The sequence below is a fragment of the Haemaphysalis longicornis genome, unplaced genomic scaffold, assembly GCF_048455015.1.
Source record: "Haemaphysalis longicornis isolate Haplotype H1 unplaced genomic scaffold, Haemaphysalis longicornis Haplotype H1 scaffold_4, whole genome shotgun sequence".
In the NCBI taxonomy this organism is placed as follows: domain Eukaryota; kingdom Metazoa; phylum Arthropoda; class Arachnida; order Ixodida; family Ixodidae; genus Haemaphysalis; species Haemaphysalis longicornis.
In genome coordinates, this window is record NW_027526361.1 from 104,193,585 (window position 1) to 104,213,520 (window position 19,936).

The following is a 19,936-nucleotide window of genomic DNA, read 5'->3' on the forward strand; positions in this document are numbered from 1 at the left end:
TCATTGCTCCCGACGTTATCTCTGCGTCAGCCATACTTTCGGAATCGTCATGAAGCGTTATTGTCATGTTCTTGGCTGCGTAAATGGGCTAGGTAAATGTCTTAGCACCGCTTCTAGTGAGAAAGTGTCGTACCATCGTGTGCCAAAGGACGAGCCGCGGCGGACGCAGTGGCTGAACGCACTCCGCTTGCGCATTTCTCACACGAAGACCAGCGTCCTCCAAGTTTGTTCGGACCACTTCCTCCCGAAGGACTTCTTCTATGATCCGAAGCTCAGAAGCGAGTTTAAATTTCGGCAAAAGATTAGGTTGAACAAGGATGCGGTGCCCAGCGTCTTTCCAGCAGAGATTGTGCGACCTCCGCGACAGCCAGATGATCAGGTGAGTCGTCGTGTGCTATTAGTTATTCCCTAATTGGAAGATGCTTCTTGCTCGCCTAGTGGTGTAGCTAGAATAAACAGGGTGTATGTTTCGCTTGCATGGAAAGATGTGGAAGCAGTTTTTGGATCAGCCAGAATTGCCGCGCTTTCGGAGTCGTGGTTGGGAGCGAGGAAGCTACTAAAATAGAAGAAAGCCAACGCTTTGAAGTGCACAGGAGCGCCCATAACTTAGTAAAATATACGAAGGTGTGACGCATGTCCTTGGTGTCAGTTTAATTTAGCAACAGCAATGTTACACGTAGTTATCCTCTTTATTTAGCGATCTGCACAGTTGCGCGCAAAAAGCGGTAAGGCACGTGAAATCATGATCGTACAGGCCGCCTCTCTCATTGCACTGTCTTGACTACAGTGCAACGAATTATTAAGCACAGTACGTCCGCGGCTAACTCATACATTGTGAAAGAGCATGCAGGTATTGCGGCGGCGCTTGGGCACACGTACCGAGGTAGCCTGTCCAGTTTCTTTTCGCGTCTGCTTTTGGAGAATGAGAAAGAAGCAGGCAGCGTCTAATAATTATACTCAGATAACAGTACGTATTTGCCCAACCTAGCTCAATTTAAACTTTTATAGGTGGCAAACAACTTGATTGATTGATTTTGGGGTTTAACGCGCCGACGCAACGCAGGCGATGAGGCGCGCCGTAGTGGAGGGCTCCGGATTAATTTTGACCACCTGGGGATCTTTAACGTGCGCCGAAATCTCGCACACACGGGCGTTTTTGCTTTTCGCCTCCATCAGAAAAGCGGCCGCCGCGGCCGGGAATCGAACCCGCGACCGGGCAAACAACTTGAAATAAAGCTTCTAATAACACCTATCAGTGTAACTAAACTGCGTCAAGTAACCATGCAAACAGCGTCCAGCTAGGCAGCACACACTCAAGCTCATGGCGCGCACCACCAGTCTAACTTTGATACCTTGCATAGAAATGAGGAGTAGGTTTTAGTGTGGTGTCTGACACAATTGCTGCATTACTATAAGGCGAAACGAGAAAATGGAAAAGCATTTTACTCCTACGGCCTAAGTATATTCTGAATGAATGCGTGTAGTGAATTGGAAGATGTTAACTGAAATTATCGAATTTCTAACACAGTACAATTTTGGTGTGCATGACAGCAGAACAAATAAGATATCTTGACACAAAAATAATTTTAATGCCTGCAATAAGGTCCCCTTGATTTGTTGTGGGAGAACGAAATTTCTTTGGAGTTGCTACAAATTGTAAAGCCCAAGTGCGTGTTCAAATTGTTTCACTTCTAACAGTGTACATCTTGCAGGTTGCCAGCATTGGGCACACTCTTTCACAAGCGGCCAGCAGCACCAGTACACACGTTTTCACCAGCACAGGCTGTGAGCAAGAATCATGGCAAAGTGGCGACAGCGAAAATGTTCCACAGGTATGGCTTCGGTGTAGCTCGGGGAAAGCTCTGCTCGACTAAAGCATCTTGTGGGGCTACAGTCAAACACGGATATATCGAACTCCAAGGGGATCGTGAAAGAATTTGATATATCGATAATTCGATATATAAAATAGGCCTATCTGAAGATTATCTGACAACTCCGCACATCACTGAGAGTTTTCTGAAGTCGTGGTAAACGGTAATTTACCGCTTTGACCGTCAAAGCACGGAAAATTCGAACCGCAGCATGATGACCACCGCACTTTAATTATCATTGAAATGTCTTTGAGCTTCGCTTGTTTTTTCTTCTGCATCGTAGAGTCCGCCAAATTGTCTTCAAGAGTACAAACACACACAAATGAGAAAATCAATGCTGTACACTGTGCCACAACAGAGGCGAATAACGCTGACGTAACCTCGGCTGCAGTAGGCGGTTGGGAACGTTGTCAGGCACTGCATGCCGTTATCTTCAGTATCCAAACCGAACACCTCCCCCATCTGGAGGCGTGCAACGAAGTCGCTTTGCACCCGACACGCTCTGGAATACCCGGGGTGGGTTGTGCTGCATTTGCCTTTACGTCAACGTTGATGGGTGCATCGCCCTCAAAACTACTGCGAGGAATTCCGAACGACTTTTCAACCAACATCTTTTCAGCAGCCTGCACCCGACGAATTCCCGCCTTCGTTGCTCCGAAATAAATGCCTTGTACAAAACAAACACACAACGCCGCATCGGTTCCCCTGCACGAGCCACCAAACAGCTCAGTCACAGAAAAAGAGTGCCTCCGGTCAATTTCTTTTGCTCCTTTATGTCCTTTCGCCCCAACCACTATCCGCGTTCTAGCTATCATGGAGCTGCCCCTCGTGCTAGCGTGAAAACAGCTGTTGAAGGCCATCGAAGCGACATAATGCCGCGGACGCCGCCTCTGTCTCACCAAGCCAGGCAGCGCCTGCGATGAGTCAAAATTATCATCAACTCCACACCACCAGAGGACGCAAACTTTCAGGGGAGCCTTCAGCGCGGAATTTGATATATCGAATTTGCCCGTGATCAGGAGTTCGATACACGCGCACAACAGCCCTATACTTTTGCATGGGATTTTCAAGGGGATGTTTGCACTGTTCGATATAGACAATAATTCGATATATCCGTGTTCGATATATCCGTGTTCAACTGTAGTTGTTTTTCATCTTTCACCTCAAACTCTTTCACCTCATCTTTCACCTCATCTTTCACCTTAATTAGTCAATGTTAGAGTCCTTTCACAACAAGTCTGCCGGTTCCATCTCCTGAAGGAAGCTTAGTAGAAAGCACGACATGTCTCTGCAAAGCATCCAATGTCCCCTTGGATAGAATAAATGTCCCCTTGGATAGACTATGTGGTCCAGAGTGTTGTGTGGGGCTGCCAACTTTCAAACTGCTGAGAGTATTGCCATCCGTTCGGCATCATGCTCTGGGCAACACAACGCATTCGCCGCTCCCTGAGGAACTCCAACTGCTGTCCTCAGCCCTTTCCTGTGAAACACTTTGAGGTGCTCATACTGGGATTCTGAAGGGGAGATCAGAGGCAACGTGTAAGGAATACAACTCAAAATCAGTCCTGAGTGCAGCTTAATCATTGACCCCAGGTGATTCCCCCACTTAGCTCCAGCAATCCTCCTCAAAATGCTCGCACAAGGAAGCAGAGCCAAAATAGTCATGTCCACTGCCCGTTACCAATAGTACAGTCTGCTGTCCAGGGTGACACCAAGGAACCACACGTGAGTGGCTTGACAGATACACAGGCTGCCCAATTTTAAAGTAACACGGGTGGACCGCTGCCACATCCTAGGGAAAAGAACAAAGCAGGACTTCTCAACCGAAAGCGTCAGTCTGACAGAAGACAGATATTTCTGCATGGTGTGAACGCTTCCTTGAGCCATCACTGCGAGTTGTTTATGTTGATATCCAGACAACCAGGTGCAAACATCGTCAGCGTACACTGATACATGAGCTCGTTGTAAAACTTCTTTTAGCGCTCCAGGTAGCCCAGCCATGGCTGCATTGATAAGAATAAGGGACAAAACACTACGTGGTGTAACGCCATTGAGACACTTTTTTTGCTGAGCACACTCCCCAACCGTACTTGCATGTACTGGTCTGTGAGAAAACCGTGAATGAAGTGAAGTAGGTTTCCTTGCACCCCTATTGCATGTAGTCTGTCTACTGTTGGTGGTCTCAGGACGCAGTCGTAAGCTTTTGAAACGTCGAAAAACAGAGCTATAGTTGACAGTCCATGCGCTCGGTTATGTTCGAACTGGCTGATAAAATGTGGTCAATAAGTACATTACTTTCAGTAACATAAATTTTTCGTCAGTTGATTTTTCACAAATTTAGCTAAGCACAGGCTACAAACGTCACACAGAAGGAAAGTTGAAGTTCTTTATTCTAGTCAAGTACAATGGCTGAGGAGGCGGGAAAAAAAGCTGCTGTGCTCATGGCTTGACGGAGTACTGAGAGACATGAATTTTCAAGCAGCACATAGCAGCTACTATAACGTACATGCACACCCAAAAAATGCAGAATCTTTTGTATTACAATACGTCAACTAATGTCTTTCAGCCAATGATATTGTTGACGCAATCTAATAAATTTTTGGTCACCTTTTCATCCTTCAGGAGCAGGAGCGAGAACCAGTACAACCTGAACGAGATGTCTTGCCAGTGTCGGAAAAGGGAGCTACTGTCTCCACTCATAGCGTTGCAGTGCAAGCTTGCCCAGATGTGAGGAACATAGGTAAGATCACACACTTATAGTGCATAAGCAAGTGCACTGCTGCATTTTCTGCACCGTACATTCTAGGCTATATACTGCTATTTCAGCACCCTATCTTTGTCATTCCACAAGGACTAGGTCGTTCTTGTTTACATGTTCTGCACCAGTCCTTTTGATGCCATACATACCTGACCTTACTATAACCAGAAATTTGCACCCACTATTGCTCACTCAGTGTGTTTGGACACGGAACGAATAGTGTGGGCATTCTAAACTTCTACCTGTCCACTTTAGCATAACTTTGTGCCTCTTCAACCTTTTGGATCCCCATTAGATTGAAGTAATGAACTGTTTATAGAGAAACATAGCTTTCACAATGCAGAGTCTTTTTTTCGCAATTTTGGGTGCATTTTTAAAACAGAGCTACACTTTTTAAGAAAACAGTATAGCTGAATTTGTTGTCTTTGAGGACAAACATGGCCTGCAAAAAGATAACCTTACGAGGTGACTTGATGTAGACAAGTGTTTGACAAAATTAGGTCTGGTCCAGGGACATAACTGGGAGTGTAAAATTGTACCTAGTCCTCAACAAGGAACCCATATGGGTTCCGAAGCATCAAACATTCTATTTTGCCTTGGTCAGTGACAGCAACTTCACACTTCCAAGGGTCACTTTATGAAAATTTTGTGCTTTTTTAGAATTATTTTCATTGCACGGGTGAACTTGCCCCAAACACCGAAAAGTATCAGCATGACCAAGGTGCTGCACTACCACATTCTCGTGCAGTGCGTTGGTTCTATTTTGCTTCTTTTCGCCTTTCCGCACCCTAAAAAAACTTGTTATGGTGACGTCACTAAGCAAAAAGTACGTTTAGGTCACTTAAAAAGCAGCTGCATCTTCGTAGAGTACTCGATCGCCTGCAAGAGCTTCCCAGGGACGCGGTTCTGCGTGCTTCGTCGCCGCTCGTCTTTCGGGCGTCGGCGACGGCAGCAACATATCACCCCTGTCACCTCCAAATGTGTCAGGCACAAATGAATTCTACTGTCACCTCGTTTAGACCTGATACTGGAACAGTGAGAGGTTGGCTTCATTTTGCAGCGTGGACAACGAATGCGGCTTCGTTTCGAATATATACGTCGCAGAAAAAAATGTTTCGGAGATGTGATTACCCAATCCCGGGCAATAACTTATGTCTTTTATAAGAATATAAACCATGCAAAAATGTTAAGTATATTCCTAGCCTGTGTGTGCGTCGTTAAATATTTGACCAAGGCAAGTTAATGAAACCACGGAAAAATACATGGTGTGCAAGTGCGGAAGAAACATGATAGCTCTAACAGAAATGAAAAAAAAAAAAAAAACAGTGCAGCTTCTGACATGCTAAAGACGTTCGTCGAAACTTGATCCAGGTTGGGTTCCCCAGACCAACTACATGCGAAATGCACTGCTATTTTGCGAGACATAGGTGGGGGGTAGGGGAGGGGGATGCTGTGTACAAATGCGGAGCGGAATCAAGCAATGAATGTTTTAGTAATCACACATACCAGTTCACTTTCCCTTTGTTTTTCGACTTTGAAGAACAGCTGATCGTACGGCGGACGCATTTTTGGAAGTATACAAGGTAGGCAGTATATGCAACAAGCGATGAAAGGTGTCGTTGGAAGAGTGTGGCATGTGATAAGGCCCTCTGATTTCAGTTTTTGCTTTATTCTGCAGGCTCTCTGTGTCGTATGACGATATTTCGAAGAAGCATTTAGCCGCAGGACTCGGATTATATTCTAAGCCCGTCTCCGATCTGCTCGCAGAGGATATATGTAGCAGATGAATGTTTGCGGGCGCTCACCTCACGACAAGACGACTCTGTCGTGTGCTGAGATCCCCGAGTATAATTATGCATTGTCCATCGCACTTTTGTTGAATATTCCCGAAATTAACACAGACTGGCTTGTAAATGCCCGAAATTAACACACACTGGCTTGTAAATGGTGGTGATCAATATCTGAGGTATAATATTGGCAAACATAACTGGCGTGCTGCCAGGTATTAGTGGTCCGCTGATTATCTAAGCGCACAAAACTGATTTACATCATAGTGTATATCCGTAGCATGAACATCTGAGGAACCAGTGGTTGCGGAGACACTGCTTGATTCAGGACAGTGTAACTACACTCGGCTCCATCATACGTCGGTTCCGCGACGCTGGCCTGTGACACACACCTGGCGCTTATACATACCGAATATACCACACTAAGATTGCGACAGAAACATTTACACTCGTAAACACACCCCATTTGCGAACAGAGTGACTGCTCCACATAAACATGGATTTCAAACGCCCGCAAACGGTAAATCTCGGTCATGCGCACGTGCCGCAAAAGCAGCGGCGACAGCGGGGAGCGGGACGCGGACTCCCGCGGCTGCTTTCGAAACGGGCCGCTAGGGGGATTTCAGTGGCGCCCTTACAGGCCGCACTCAAGGCGTATACTGCTACAAGTTGTTCTCAGACCTCCAGCATTTTAATCAAAACTGTGTAAACCTTGCTGTGTTCTCTTGCATGAAATTTATGCTAATGAAACTATTACTGGGGTGCATTTGCGATTGCAAACTTTCAGCGTTTTTACATGCTTTTTTAAAAAAACTGGCCCGACATTTTTGCTGTTACTATTCAGACGGTGTCATTGGGCTATCCTGTCCTTGCCATAGCTTGCATTTTCCAGTACTATACGAGACAGCCGTAGTTCTACTTAAACCACTCTGCCTTGCACAACAGAATTCTCTGTTCCTTTGAATTGTATGACAAAGCTGCTTTTTTTTCATTTCTCAGTTTGGAAAAACATATTAATTTGCTGCTGTGACCCTTCCATACAGGTAGCCAGGTGAACACGTACTTAAAGGATGTTCAGTCCAAGTCGGTGCAAGTGTGCATGGATGACCTGCTCCTTTCATCAACGCCTGTCAAGCGGAAGCGACTGCTGTTGGGAGATGCCCCACCAGATCTACCAGTACTGCCATCTCCAGAAGTTTCGCCCGTACGCAGATGTCAAAGAGGAAGCAGCTACAGGGGGATGCAGTGGCAATCCGAAGAGGCTTCAGAACAATATATGCCTCCTCCTGTGCTCCTATCCCAACTATCTGGGGATGAGTCGCAAATGCAGAGTGCTCCAGACGACACAGGCAGCAGCTATCAAGAGGAAACTACACTGACACTGGATGACACTTTCGAAGGGTAATATGTCTTGTTATATCGAATTATTATTGTGATAACACTATTTTAGCTCACAACAAGGTGATGCTATTTGCAGGAGCATCGACATTGTCGAAGACGTCCCTCGACCAGACATGAAGTACATTGTCTTCGAAAGTTGTCTCCTTCTGCTGCTGCGTATCTGCGCCGTGTGTGCTGGCATTTGTGACGTTTCATTGAGCTACTTTGGGACCTGCATCACAGCGACTACCAGCTGCCGCCATAACCCTGGGCACAGGAGGAAGTGGTCGAGCCAGCCCTTTGTGGGAAGAAAGCCCAAAGGGAACATTGACCTTTCTGCGGCCATTCTGTTCACTGGACTGCACCCGACCCCAACCCTGAGGATGCTGCGTTCAATGAAAGTGCAAGTGTTTGAGGACAGGACCTTCTACAGCTACCAGAGGGCCTACCTACTGCCAGTAGTGCATGCCGTAAGTATAATAGCTCATCTTTGTCCAAACAAAATTTTTTTTCATTAGAACATACCTTCTTTCACTAGCACAGACCTTCTTACTCTTTCTGGCTATACATCACAATCACTAACCTGCATGTGCATGCTTTAGTTGATGCGTACACTCAGGCACTGATTACAAAGTGTGAACCTTTTATGAAGTGGAAAATACTATGGCAGGCACCATGACTAGCCTGGGTATTGTTGACAGATGACTTCTACTCAAAAACACTGTTGCTCCTGCGCCAAAGAGACACGTATACATTACTTTTGTGTGCATCCGATGCATTCATCTTGCACAAGTCCATAAAAACCAGGGGCAAAACCCACTGTGATGTCGCAGCAAAATTCAACAGAAAAAAAGCAATACAGTGAACTTGTGTTGCGATCTCTTTCATTGCTTTGACAGGTATGGACCCAGCACCAAGCTCTTTTACTTGCCAGCCTCCAAGGCAAAGTCACTGATTTGTGTGGCGACGGGCGCTGCGACTCCCCGGGATTTTCAGCTAAATTCCTCACATACAGCTTTCTGTCACAAAGTCTGGGAAAAATCATCCACACTGAGCAGGTGCAAGTTCGAGAGGTAAGTAGAAATCAAAGAACATTACAAGGTGCACATAACAAGCAGAAGGGGAAAGAGTGGCTCGTCCCCTTACTTGAGCAATCAGGGCAACTGTATGAAAATGCATTGCTTGCTGAAACGGTTTTTTTTTTTAACTTTTGAGCCAGTCTGTGATTACTGCTGAGTCTATCAAGTTCTTTTTTTACTCTTGAGGAATAGGCCATTTCAGGTATTGTAAATGCATTTAGCCAGCATTACAGCCAAACATACCTTCCTACCTACCTACCTGCATGAAAGGTACAAATGTCAGTGACAGCAGCCTCAATTCTTTTTCCTAATTTTTTTTTTCTAATTTCTTTTTCCATTTTTACCCACACGTGTGTTTATGAAAATCTAAGCAGTTTTTTTTCCATTGTCTGCAGGTTGGCTGATATGCATTTGCAACCGTTTAAGACATTCGAAGCGCTGTTGTGAAAGAATTTTTCAGATAGATATAAATAATATCAAGTTCTTAAAGAACCTCGCATTTGCGAATACCTACTGAAGTGAAGTCAAAGTGAAACTTGTTTCCAGAACACTCGAGTGCAGGCAAGTACTAACATGGAAAAGGAGGCTCTCATCAGAGGACTGGCATTCCTGGAGGAGAAGGCAATTACGATTGGGGCATTCGTAACTGACAGACATCCAGGGATAAGAGCCTACTTGCGGGACCACTGCCCAGGAATCCAACATTATTTCGACATCTGGCATGTGGCTAAAGGTACAGTTATTAGTTTTTCTCAGATATTCTGTTTGTTTGTTGCTGTCCTGGTTCCAGTACTGTTAAGACTCGGCCAATATATTTTGCTGTCAGTAATTCTGGTATGATTGTGGCGGCTGAGGTGCAAGTTGTCTGCCAAACTTGCACTGCTACCAGTTTTAAAGTGATTGTGTATTTATCAGAGTTGCACCTGCGCTATGACATCTGCCCTACTATGTGCTGCAGAATAATTTAAACTGCGCGCACTTTTTTCATGTTCCGAAATCTAATAAACATTGGTGTTTTTTTTTTAGCTTTCAAAAGCAGCCACAGCAGTCCGAACCAAACCTATCGGCACCGAGTGCACTGAGTTGCACTGAGTGGTACAACATTACAGCTACAGAGCATGAAATATTCAGCCGTGATTTTCAGCCCAGTCATTCTGTCAGGAACGGAGACTTGGAATTACTGGATGTGAGAATGAATTACTAGGTATACAGTAATCCTTTGTTAACTCAAACTTGGATATCTTGAAGTATTGGTTACGTCGATGAAACTTTTTCTCGCCTATCATAGGCATCATAAATTAGCTCCCCTTTATCTTGAAACGCTTTTTTGGGGGACCACTAATATCTTGAAATGTTGACAAAGATGATACAATGCAAAGTCAGCTGTACAGACAGCTGATAAGGTCTCCGTTTTAACGCCAAGCTCCCAGTATCTGCCAAACGCGGTCGTGAACGGCAAATTTATTTGGAGCGCACGCTGTGCGAGGCTGATGTCCCTGTTACTGGAATGCTGTCCAATGCCTGCATTGTTGAGATAGCTGTGGACGACGCAGCTGATTGTGCAGACGATGAGGAGCAGTCAGCAGTGCCTACAACGGCAGAAACAAGAAAAATGCTGCGCCTGCTTAGCAGCAAGGTAGAATGTGGCATCGGTGATTTACAATCGATGCGGTGCATTGAGCAGCTTGTGAACGTTTTTTTGTATATATTACTATTTCTTGCATTTCTGTATCCCCGTTCAAATTTTGCGGCATAGTATTGGGGTAAGCTTGCAGATTAAACACGGATTGGAAGCATTTTTCTCATAACTACTTTGCCCAGTCTTTTTTATTTTAGATTGTAGCTCAGGCTGGGGCAAGTTACAATACTTTCTAAACAGCAGAGTTTTTGTTGATCAAAGAATGAAGTTCCCTGTTGAGCCAAGGTTTCTCAGTGCGGCGCTTGGCTGAGATAATGCGTGAAGGAATAACGTTTGTGCCAGGGACAGAATCTTTTTTTAAAGAAATTCCACTGTTTGTTCATGCCAAGAGATAAACTATGCGAGCTGTAATTGCCTTTTTTATAAGAGAACACTTTGTGTGGCTCTGTAAGCTGGTGGTTCTTGACAGCGCAGGTTACGTTAGCAGTAATGTCATTATCACTGGTACTGGGAATTGTGAGCACAGACGATACAAGGTCAGGGTCATTGCAAAAGAATAAATCGATCAAAGTTGTGCTGCTAGCACCGATTCGAGTGGGCATTTTTATGAGTTGGGATAACGAATGCGCATTGATCATTTCATGAAAGGCTGAGTACAAGAGAGATGTATTGTGCAGTATCGGCGTGGTGGACTGCTATTCTGCATCGGGCAAATTAAAGTCTCCACCCAGAATTCCATAACTCATTTGCAAACTTAATAATGTGTTACTCAGCTGGAATAGAGGCTGAGGAATTCGTAACCCAAGTGGTCTGTAAAAGGTGCTCACGGCAACAGAGACACCATTTTTCAGCAATATCTTGCACCAGACAGTTTCGCATGATTTTGTCTCGATGTACACAGCTTGGCTTAATAAGCTATCGTGAACGAGGATGAACACGCCACCACCATGGGAATTGCAATCCCTCCTGTACACAGAATATTTAAAAGGGAACATTTCGCCGTCATTTATGCTGCTGTCAAGCCAGGATTCCGTTCCAATAACTATTAGCAGCTCCAAAATTTCAGGCAGCAAGCTGAATTCGGCCAGTCCATCTGGTCCCCCTCAAGAAAGCAGGCTTGTCAAGCAGCCTCGCAGTAAGCTTCCCTTTTCAAGTTATGACCTTTGTCACTGGGCAGAGGCAGCACAGTTACTGTTATCTATTTGCTAGGCCAGTCAGCCCATGTGTGCACCGGCATCAAGGTTGTGTGAGGGAGGGAGTTCAGGCAGAGGCTGGATGAATTTCAACAAACATAGCATTTGTTGTTTCTCTTTAGGACGAGCGAGGAAAAGAAATACCGATAGAAACAGAACAGCAGTACCTAAGCTCACAAAACAAACATTGGCCCTAGTATGTTTGGCAAACCGAGAATGAGGCACGTAATAAGGAAAAGAAACAAACACATACGTCTGAGGCTACATGCACCACTGAATGTCACACACACAAAAAAAAACCTGCAATGAACTATCAAAAGGCGTAAACTTGTAGCTCCCACTGCAACATGGATTCACTGTCTACCATTTTGGCACAAGGCACTGTGAACACATGCATGAGTGGACCCACAGAGGAACCACGAAAGCACCTTTGTCAGCAGCACTGCACAACTCAACACCCCGCTGTTAAAGGGACACTGAAGTGATTTGTAAACATTGCGGGATTACTAGTGCAAATTGTAGTCCGGAGTCCATAGGCCATGCTTCGACCACTCTGAGTACGTCTACGCAAATTTATTTAGTAAAAAAGTTAATTCGAGAATGCTGTCCTCCTCTCTGCATCCTCACCCATTTTCTGCAGCGTTTTCATGTGACATCAGGAGGAAATGACTTGGCGTGACTGCACTACTCCACGGCTTTCCGCCCAGCTATTAGTCTGCCGGCAGCTGATGGGCTGTCCAATTCGTTCGCTCAGTTGAAACTAAGCCAGGACACGTTTGTGAATAGAAGAATGTGCCTTTCTTTAGTTTGTTAGTTTGTACACTGTATCAAGCTCCAAGTCCAGGTCGTGCACACAAGCGGTGCACAAGCACACGTATGCGACGCTTTGCTGACTGGTACGCTAGTAGGGAAATCTAAGGCCACTTGAAGGCGGGAGAAGAGTCAGCGAAGTCAATTTAGGTGCTAAGGAAATAAAATCAGCTGAAACTTTTACACTGCAGCGTAAAACTAGGAAGCAGGAAGCACTTTTTTTGCGGTGGGTGAAAAAGCACAGCGGTCAGCAGCACGACCACAGATCGGTAAACGCTTTTTCTGTTTAAGAAATGCAATTGCCAGACAGGAGATATTGTGGAAATTTCGGGGGTGCTTACTGCACGAGCACTATACAACAAATAGTCACCTAAGCTGCTTAAAATGCTAAAAGTAAACAAAAGTGTGAAGTGGTTATACATTATATACCTCATATTTACACCCCCCGCAACGCTGGCTCCTGTCCGAATGGTCTGGAGTGCTGTTGCAATTCGCAAGTTCGAATCCCCGAGGGTACTTTTTTTTTTTTTGCAAGTTGAATTTTTTGTTTTGGGCCGATGTTTTTTATGCTGAGTTCACCATTTTTGTGCCGTAACGTTCACTGCTCCACGAACAATTCGCAGAATGTGCCGTCCTGGGAGGATTATCAATTACATCAAAAATTTCCTCACGGGCAGGACCGCCGAGTTACGAGCAGGCGACCTTCAAACGCAAGAGAAGCAGCTCAGCAGCACTGGCACGCCACAAGGGCCTGTCATTTCACCGATGCTTTTCAACTTAGTAATGATCAGAGTGGCCGAGAGGCTCGCGAGCATCGAAGACGCCAGGCGTACAATCTACGCGGACGACATAACGGTGTGGGTGGTAGGTGGCAGCGACGCCCACATCGAGTCCACACTATAAGTGGCGGTCGATGCAATTGAAGATGAACTTGAAGGCACCAGACTGTGGTGCTCGCCGAGCAAATCGGAACTCCTGGTATATCCTCCCGTCAGGAAACGCAAACCCAAGATCAGCCCAAGAGAATGCGAGGAGATCAATATCACAACTAGATGAAGCAACGTAATCCCAAAGGTCAGCAAGATCAGAATACTAGGCAGGGTAATAGAAACGCATGGAAGAAACGGCGACACCATTGCCTGGCTCATGGCGAAAGCAGCAAACGCAATGCAACTACTCAAACGAGTAAAATCCAAAAGAAGTCGCATGAGGGAGGAGAGCCTAATCAGGCTCGTCCACTTGTTTGTCATAAGCCACGTCACGTACGTAGCCGCCTACCAGAAGTGGTTGCAGTACGAGCGTGACAAGATAAACATTCTAATCTGCAGAGTGTACAAGACAGCACTGGGGCTGTACGAAACAACGAGCACCACCCGTCTCCTGCAACTGGGAATACACAACACGCTCGAGGAAATAGCGGAGGGGCACAACGTGCCGCCCAGCTTGAGCAGCTGTCCACAACCAGGACCGGGAGGCAGATACTGGAGGACCTAGGAATAGGATACCCAAACAGAATAGAAACGAAACTCCCCGTTCCCGACGAGATCCGGCGCAACATCCGGGTGGACCCAATACCCAAGAACGTCAACCCCGAGCACAACAAAGGAAGAAGGACAGCGAGGACCAAGGCCCTGATCGACCTGCACGCCAACGACAGGCTCGCACGCTACGTGGACGTGGCCGAGTACACCAATCTGGAGAACGGCTTCACGGTAGCCGTCATTGACACGACCGGCGTCTTGCGGACAGCCGCTAGCGTGAGATGCACCAAGTCTGAACAAGCAGAAGAGGTGGCCATCGCACTGGCCATCTCGGACCACGACTGTCACACGGTGTTGTGTGACTCAAGGCAGGCAGTAAGAAATTACGCCAAGGGCATGGTAGCAAAGGAAGCGGCACGCATACTGCACACGGTTACCGAAAAATGCAGAGAAGTTAGAATCAAGTGGTTCCCGGCACACGCAGGCAACGCGTCGGATTGCAACGACAACCACGACAAGACGGCACATGCCGAGGCACGAGCACTCAAGGACCGCACCTCGCTAGACCTTCCGACGTGGTTCAACACGAAAGACCGTATGACTGAGTACAGCGAAATAACGAAGGCTTTCTGCTTGGCTCGCAGAACTCTCCCGCCCCCGTGCCGGGGTTGAGTCGAGAACAAGTCGTTTTATTTAGACAGCTCCAGACCGGCTCGCTACCCAGCTCGTCACTGATGCACCGCATGTACCCCGAGACGCACCCGACCGACATGTGGAAAGTGTGCCGAGGCTCGACGGCAAGCTTCACGCACATCCTGTGGGATTGCACCAAGCACCCGGAAGAAGCCAAGTCAGGAAGGATCCCACTGCTACTGGAAGCAGCCGCAGGGAGCGAAAACCAGAAAGATCAGCACTGCAGGCCGTCCAGCAGGTCATTGAGGCACTAGCAAGGCAGAGGCCTGGTGAGCCTGCAACGGCGAGCAAGGACCCAGTCCGCACGGCAGGCGCCCCGAAGACAATGTAGGCCCCGTCGGAGCCCACGAGCGCTCACTGCAGGCATAAATAAAGGTTTTCCAATCCAATCCAATCCAATCTTTGGCATTTTACACCTGACAACACGGCAGAAGCATGGTATGGCGATTATTGAAATATTGAGAATGCCCACCCAACAATAACGTCGGATGTCAAGCATGTTGTTTTACAGAACCGAAACCGAAAATTGTTGGAATGATAATCTTTGACATCGTCCAATCACGGTGCACCTCCTCCCGACGTCACGTTGGTGCGGCCGCCACAGACCGCGCATGGTAGTTTTTCTCCTTTCGGGCTTTATGAAATAATTACCGACTTATCAACCAGATAAACGATGAGAAGTGTGGTAATTTGAGCCAGTATATGCAGTGCAAGCAAAAACGGCAGCTTGACAAAGTAACTTCAGTGTCTCTTTAAGAACGACACCACGCTGAAAGTCCACAAACACTGTCACTGTTACCTTTGTATGCACAGGCTGTACCAATCTTTTCATCATGCCAACTCATGATAAGACATTAGCCAGAAGCGGGGAACAGCACAACAGACGTCTTGCTCCCAAGAAACACGAAATCAGTGCCCTTCCACTCTGCGAAGAAGGATAACCCGCAAACTGGGCACAGAGCAAGGAGTGCACGAAACAAAGCATGTTTGTGATTTTAGACTGACCAGACTTCCTAGGTAATTAGCATAATGAAACCTGGAGGGACTACATTTTTATTCCAGGGGACAAACATTGAGCTGTCAATTGTCCCTCCGGCATCGTAGGCACCTTTCTGTCTGTATAACACACCGACCCAAACTTCTCAACCACGAAGGGCAGCAGTAGGGTCACGTCGGGCTGTTAGACGCCCACATTCAAATTTGCCCTCAACAGAACAGCTATGATAAAGGCAGGCACGTAAAGCCTGCCAGCACATGCATGCCCCCCCCCCCCCCCCCCCCCTTCCCCCAAATGCACACATAAAAATGGCAGAGGGGAGATAGACATTGCTCGCAGCGGGCAGTACAGTCAAACCCGGTTATATCGAACTCGCAAAAAAATGCCCGCGAGTTCGATATATGGCATAATTCGATGTATGCATGCTGAAGAATTGGACAGCATAAAAGCACCTACCATTTATGAAAGCACTTTATTAATGAAACAAACTCACTTCCGCATGAAGTAGTCATGAATTTTCTTCTGTTTAAGCAGCTTCACTGCGTGCGAAGCTGGCAGCGAAGCGCGTCGTCGAAGGGCGTCGTCGACTGCGAAGCGCGTCGTCGCGAAGCCGCGGCGACGACGGACTTCTTCTCACCACGTTCCACTCTGTTTATAATTTCCAGCTTCACGGCGAAAGGCAGGTTCTGTCGCTTCGCGCTAGCCATCACGGCTACACAGTACAAGTCCAACACATGCCGACAATTCGAACACTCCGAACGCAAAAACAGCAAAAAGACAAACGCGCGCTTCTCCAGCGACCAGAGAACTGGAGTGGCAACAACTGGTGATTGGCTGTCTTAGCAAATGGGGCGGGAGGGCCAGGATCTTTTTTATTTTGGGGGTCGACGGCGGCTTCCCGACGCGGAAACAGCCCGAGAGAGAGAGGAAGAAAGAGCGAGGTGAAGGAGCTGCACAGGAACTGCCGGGCTAAACCACTTTTCGAGGGGGTGTCGGCGGGTTTCTCCTCTTCCGCGAGGGAAAGCCAACTTGGGGCAAGGGGGGGGGCACTTTACGCCGTTGGCGTTCGATATATCGGTAGTTGCTGCTATTTCTGTTCGATGTAAGCGTAATTTTTGCTATACATTCTCATAGAATACATTCCGTGCGCAGAAATAGTTCGATATAGAGGATAATTCGATGTAAACGGGTTCGATATAGTCGGGTTTGACTGTATACACAATTCAGGAAAGAGGCAGCAGCGGTGGTGTAGAGGAGCATAGAGTGAAACTAACCATATGTCCTCCGTAGATGTCCATGCTTCACTGCGCAACGCACAATGCAGGAAAACCAGCTTATGAAGACCAAGCTTACACAAATTTTTTTTTCAAGGAACACTGAAGTGATTTGTTAATATTGCGGGATTTGGAGCACAAATTGTAGTCTGCAGTGTCTCAGCCATGTTTCAAACACTCTTGCTGCGTTTACAAGACCTTATACAGAAGAAAAATCAATTTAAAGATGCTGTACTCCTCTCTGCATCCTCCTTGCTGATTTCCCATGACATTTTGTATTACGTTCAAACGAATGGCTTGGTTTGACTGCGCTACTGCACGGCTCGCCAACCCTCCAACAGAAACAGCCAGCCCAGTATTTAGTCAGCTGGCCGCCAGCGGGTTATCGCAATTCGTTCGCTCAGTTGAAACTTAGCCGTGACACGATTTCTGCCTGGAAGAATGTGCCGTTAGTTTGTTAGTTTGCAGACTGTGTCATGCTCCAAGTCCAAGTAGCTCCACACAATCGCACATGCGACAATTCACTGTTTGGTATGCTAGTAGAAAAATCTACGGCCAACTGAAGTTGGGAGAAGAGTCAGCGAAGTTAATATTGATACTAAGGAATTAAAATCAATTGAAACCTTTCTCATACAGCGTAAAACCAAAGTGCAGAAAGCACTTTTTGTGCTGGGTGAACTACCACAGTGGTCAGCAGCACGACCACACATCTGGGAACGCTCTTCTGCCTAAGGAATGCAGTCGCTAAAGACGAGATATTTGTGCGAATTTGGAGGACGCTTCCGGCACAAGTGCTATTTAAGAAATGGGTATCTAAGCTACTTGGAATGCTAAAAATAAATAAAAATGTAGACAAGCTATACAATACATACTTTATATTTCCATCCCTGATAGTGCTTTGAAGCTTTAGGATCCTTGTTTTGCAGTTCGCAAGTTCGAATCCCAGATGGTGCATGTGTTTTTTTTTTCCTTTTTTTGATGTTAATTTATTTGTTTTTGGACAATGTTTTCTATACTGAATAGACCATATTTGCGCTTTGACGTTCATCGCTCCACGAGCGAGTTCACCAACTGAGCAGTTCACGAGCGATTCAGCTGACACTGGGACTGGTGCAAATACTCCTCTTACGATATAGGCACGAGCCAGGGAAGCTCCAAAGGTGGGGAAAAATACACCGCGTTTGAGCGTCTCTGGTGAAGCGGAGGGCATTCATCCAATGCGTTTGCCTTTGCCAATGATGGTGCTGGCAAGTTTATTTGATGCATTTTACAGCCGACAACATAGCTGTAAGCAAACAAACAAGTAAGAGGCATTCCTCCTCCTCCTTCTCCTCATCATCATGGCAACTCATGATAAGACAACAGCCGTAAATGGGAAACAGCACAACAACAGGCATCCCGTTCCCAAGAAAAAAAAAACTTGGCCATTTTTGTGCCACGACCTCACTGACACGCCTGCACATGAAGCACCACAGAAAAGTATACAGAAGACAAAGTATGAGAAATGTCGACAACCAGTCGAATTCAGGTTGTGTTTAGCCACAATAATCGCTACCAACTGCTCATGGAGCCTACTCTTAGAGAAGGCATGCATTTACGGTCATACACAGTGTTCAAAACTTTCATACTACATAAGATTGTAACCCTCCAGGCACAGCTTGCATAAAACAAAGGCATGCTAATGGACGCCAAGCGTGCTAACTCTGAGACAAGGACTATCGACTGCCCAAACAGCTTTACACAACAAATCTCTATAAACAGGTCACATAGACGTCCCTGATTTGCACAATCAAACAAAGAGAGCAAATTTCAAAAGCTTAACTCTGAGCTCAAACCAACAGGATACGGGCTTAGGTACTCCCCTGGGTACAGCTTACACAGAGGAATATTAGTGGATCCTAATTACACAAACTTTAAAAATAGTACTATCTACTCTAGCAAAGCATCTTAAAACAAATGTCAAGTAAACAGAAGTAACCAGCAAATTAGGATGAAACACGCGAAAGTTTCACTGGACAGTTTGCTTGTGCATTTAGGCTGGAGTAGGCAGTTGTGATGGCCTGGAGGTAGTGATGCCGCTCTTGAAGAATTCACTCAAAGCCATGAACTTCAAATGGAGGAGAGTGCCTTTACCCTCTGTATTGCTTCACAGGTGTGCAGAAGAAGCTGAGAGCCGCAGCCAAGAATGCGACATGCCAGGAGCTGAGTCAGTGGGTGCAGCCGATCAGCAACCATCTCTACGCCTGTGCCAGTGCCTGCGCAGACAATGCAGACTTTGCTGTGGCCATGTGGAAGAGCGCTGCAAACCATGCATGCAACGTTCACCACGGCCACAGCTCCACCCTCTACACTCGATGCCTGCACAAGCCATCTGGACCCCGCGCATGGCTGACTGCCGGTAAGGCATTGGTGCTTATAGATTACCACACCTCCAACTGGGTGTTTCGTTCAACTGTATTTCTTTTCACTGGTGGTTTTCCCTAGGTTCTCCTCCACACAGAAGATTGGAGGGAATCATCAATGCGCACTACCTGCTCCGGGACATCAGGCAGCTATCACCAAAAGTTCAAACTTTCAGCATCGAAAGCTTTCACAGTGTGCTCAACGGCTTTGCTACTAAGTCAGTGGCATTCACTTACGAAGGAATGAAGGCTCGGTAAGGAACAACATCATGTTGGTGACCTGGAACACCACTGCGCTCTAATCCCCACCTGCACACTGAGTGTTCCCAACTACTTACAGAACGTTGATAGCAGTGCTGCATTTCAATGAAAATACGAAAAGACCTCAAGCGGTGACCGCTGAAGGGGAAGGGAAGCTACATGTCAAAACCCCAAAAGGACGAGGAGCAACAGTGGCAACCGAAGTGAAAACAGATCCGACATTTGGTAAGTTTTTGTAAGGCAGTTGTTATAATAGCACAGTAAGATGCACGTTACACAGTGCAGTTACATTGTACGCTCTAAGGCGACTG

At 46.5% G+C, this 19,936-nt stretch overlaps 1 protein-coding gene and 1 pseudogene across 1 annotated transcript; both read left to right on the top strand.

Moving 5' to 3' along the window:
- On the top strand, positions 1 to 19,677 carry LOC144179218 (uncharacterized). Its single transcript, XM_077707493.1, has 9 exons — positions 1 to 379; positions 1,713 to 1,832; positions 4,494 to 4,611; positions 7,460 to 7,817; positions 7,894 to 8,266; positions 8,696 to 8,869; positions 9,422 to 9,608; positions 19,115 to 19,360; positions 19,447 to 19,677. Exons 1-9 carry the CDS (start codon positions 50 to 52, stop codon positions 19,620 to 19,622), a joined length of 2,082 nt encoding a protein of 693 aa, XP_077563619.1. The 5' UTR covers positions 1 to 49; the 3' UTR covers positions 19,623 to 19,677.
- LOC144178780 (uncharacterized) lies at positions 13,042 to 15,022 on the top strand (annotated as a pseudogene).
- Positions 19,678 to 19,936: the final 259 nt, after the last annotated feature.

Coding starts and splice junctions, on each gene's coding strand:
- LOC144179218 (XM_077707493.1), top strand. CDS start 50: ATGAAGCGTTATTGTCATGTTCTTGGCTGCGTAAATGGGCTAGGTAAA. Junction 4,612..7,459: donor CCCAGATGTGAGGAACATAG/GTAAGATCACAC, acceptor CCTTCCATACAG/GTAGCCAGGTGAACACGTAC. Junction 19,361..19,446: donor CCGCGCATGGCTGACTGCCG/GTAAGGCATTGG, acceptor GGTTTTCCCTAG/GTTCTCCTCCACACAGAAGA.